General features: G+C 29.6%; 1 protein-coding gene across 1 annotated transcript in view; it reads right to left on the bottom strand.

The window, feature by feature from the left end:
• Positions 1–304: 304 nt before the first annotated feature.
• Positions 305–2,056, bottom strand: part of LOC119666792 (sensory neuron membrane protein 2-like) — a 2,441-nt gene continuing 689 nt past the window's right edge. Inside the window, exons 2-4 of the mRNA XM_038076071.1 lie at positions 1,496–1,642; positions 810–1,070; positions 305–742 (exon numbers count right to left, since the gene is read on the bottom strand). Of these exons, the coding sequence (XP_037931999.1) occupies positions 305–742; positions 810–1,070; positions 1,496–1,642 (846 nt within the window). The remainder of the gene's footprint in view (positions 743–809; positions 1,071–1,495; positions 1,643–2,056) is intronic.

The raw sequence follows: 2,056 nt of genomic DNA, 5'->3' as shown, positions 1-2,056 counted from the left end.
TAGACGGCATAATATTAATCATGGAAATTATATATTTTCATTTTATTAACATTATTAAAGTTTTTTCAAATTTTTCTAAAGAAAAGTAATTAGATCCGTTTTATATTTAAAATTTAACACATCATGAAAATGTATGATTGACCTTAGTCCTTTCGCGGCTCTATGAGCATTGTTTGCAATGGGCATCACTAAGAATACATGTGTGTATACCTGATATTTTAATCGAAAAACTAAATCCCAAAATCCAATATCAGTAGTTACAAAATGTATTTTAGTTAATATTAATCTTAATATATTTCAATAACTACTCACCTAAACAAGTTGTGAGATCTAATGCTCCTGCGTATAGGCAACCATTCTTTCGTTTTATTACATTTGCGAGCTTATCAACACAAAAGCACTCATTATCATGTTCTGGGCCAATATCATTTATGAAATTCTCGCCAATCGAATAACGAAAACCAGGTATACCTTGATATTGTATATCAGATTGATAGAATAGCTGAACGGAGCGACATATATCTGCACTGAAAATATACATTGAATCACCACGTTGACGAAAAGGAGGATACGAAGATGCATCGGTGCCGTTGATTTGATTACACATCGACGTTTCACCATCAGTATTATTCAACCACACCTGTAAATTATGTGAATCATCCAGTTTTTGTATTTCAAGCACGCGACTTGCATCACCTTTGCCCGTATGTACCTCATATACATCATGTCCAGAACCATTTTTCTGTAGAAAAAAAAACACACTTCAATATAATATGTTTTATTTATAGATTTCCAGTTGTTCAACTTACGTGATTAAAAAATGAAAACGCCAAACTGCCATCGTTCAACTCACGTATAGTCTTTGAGCCGCTCTCCTTGATTTGATTGCAAATGGCCTTAGCTATACCATTCGGATTTATGCAAAACCGCACACCATCGAAAAGATACTCGCGCACAGTTGTTGTTACAAACATCGAACGTGGGTCATTGAAGACCGCCTTGATATTAGCATTCAAATGCACTAGCAGCAGTGATAAGCCAGGATCGTTTTCGCTAATCTGCAGCACAGACTGTAAATGCAAACAAATAGACTTTAGAATAATGTATAAAATTAAATAAAATTATTTTTTTTCAAAGCACAAGCATAGCATATGAATGCAATAATCGATTTGCAGTTAATTATTTACACCTTCAAGCATTTATCTAAACGCCAATCAAAACATGACTTCAATTTTAATTAAATTACAATTGCTAAACAAATGAATCTCTAATTACTTTTATTAGTTTTGCCAATTTTATTATAGTGATTAGTTTGAGAAATGACAGTTCTGACAAGTGAATCCTAATGACTTTTTTACATCGGTTTGGAAAAACTAATTAAATATTCTGATTTTGATGAACGATTGCATTAGATATTTTTACAAGAGAATTTTTAAGCGGAGTATGAATTGCCGAAAGCATTGATTCTTGGTCTTTTTGTTAGTTTTTAACTTACATTTACACCGTTAATTATGGTCACAAAGATATTGTGCAACCACTTATAGGGTTCTAGAAAGTTAGTTAATAAGATATAATAGATTAGAACTGATTTTAAAAAACATAAGAAAGGCTTCAGTTTTATGCTTATTATGTGTTTCCATTGCTAAATTTTTCCAATTTTCTTTTCAAATTAATTTTGCTAATAAGTACTTGAGCATAAAATTAAAGTCGTTATTGTAGTAATATTGATTATATGGAGACTAAATTAATAGAAGACCATAAGGTCTATTTGACTATTTACAGTTTCATATTAAAACACACATTTATATGTACAATTAAATGTATGTTTACTCTATTTTATCATCAACCAATATATAATGTTGATAAACTATATTCAAGGATATCAGATTTGTTGGTTGTGGAATATTATATTGGTTTTGTATAGTCTTGCCTGAGAATATGCATCCTTTTATATAATTTAGTCTTAATATTTTATATTCAATGCGTTTCATAAAATATTTTGTATAAAAAAACATAATTTTTTATTTAAAAAACTTAAATTAAATTAATGAAATTA

This window comes from Teleopsis dalmanni, chromosome 1 (assembly GCF_002237135.1).
Source record: "Teleopsis dalmanni isolate 2A chromosome 1, ASM223713v2, whole genome shotgun sequence".
In the NCBI taxonomy this organism is placed as follows: Eukaryota; Metazoa; Arthropoda; class Insecta; order Diptera; family Diopsidae; genus Teleopsis; species Teleopsis dalmanni.
This window is presented reverse-complemented; position numbering and strand designations above follow the sequence as displayed.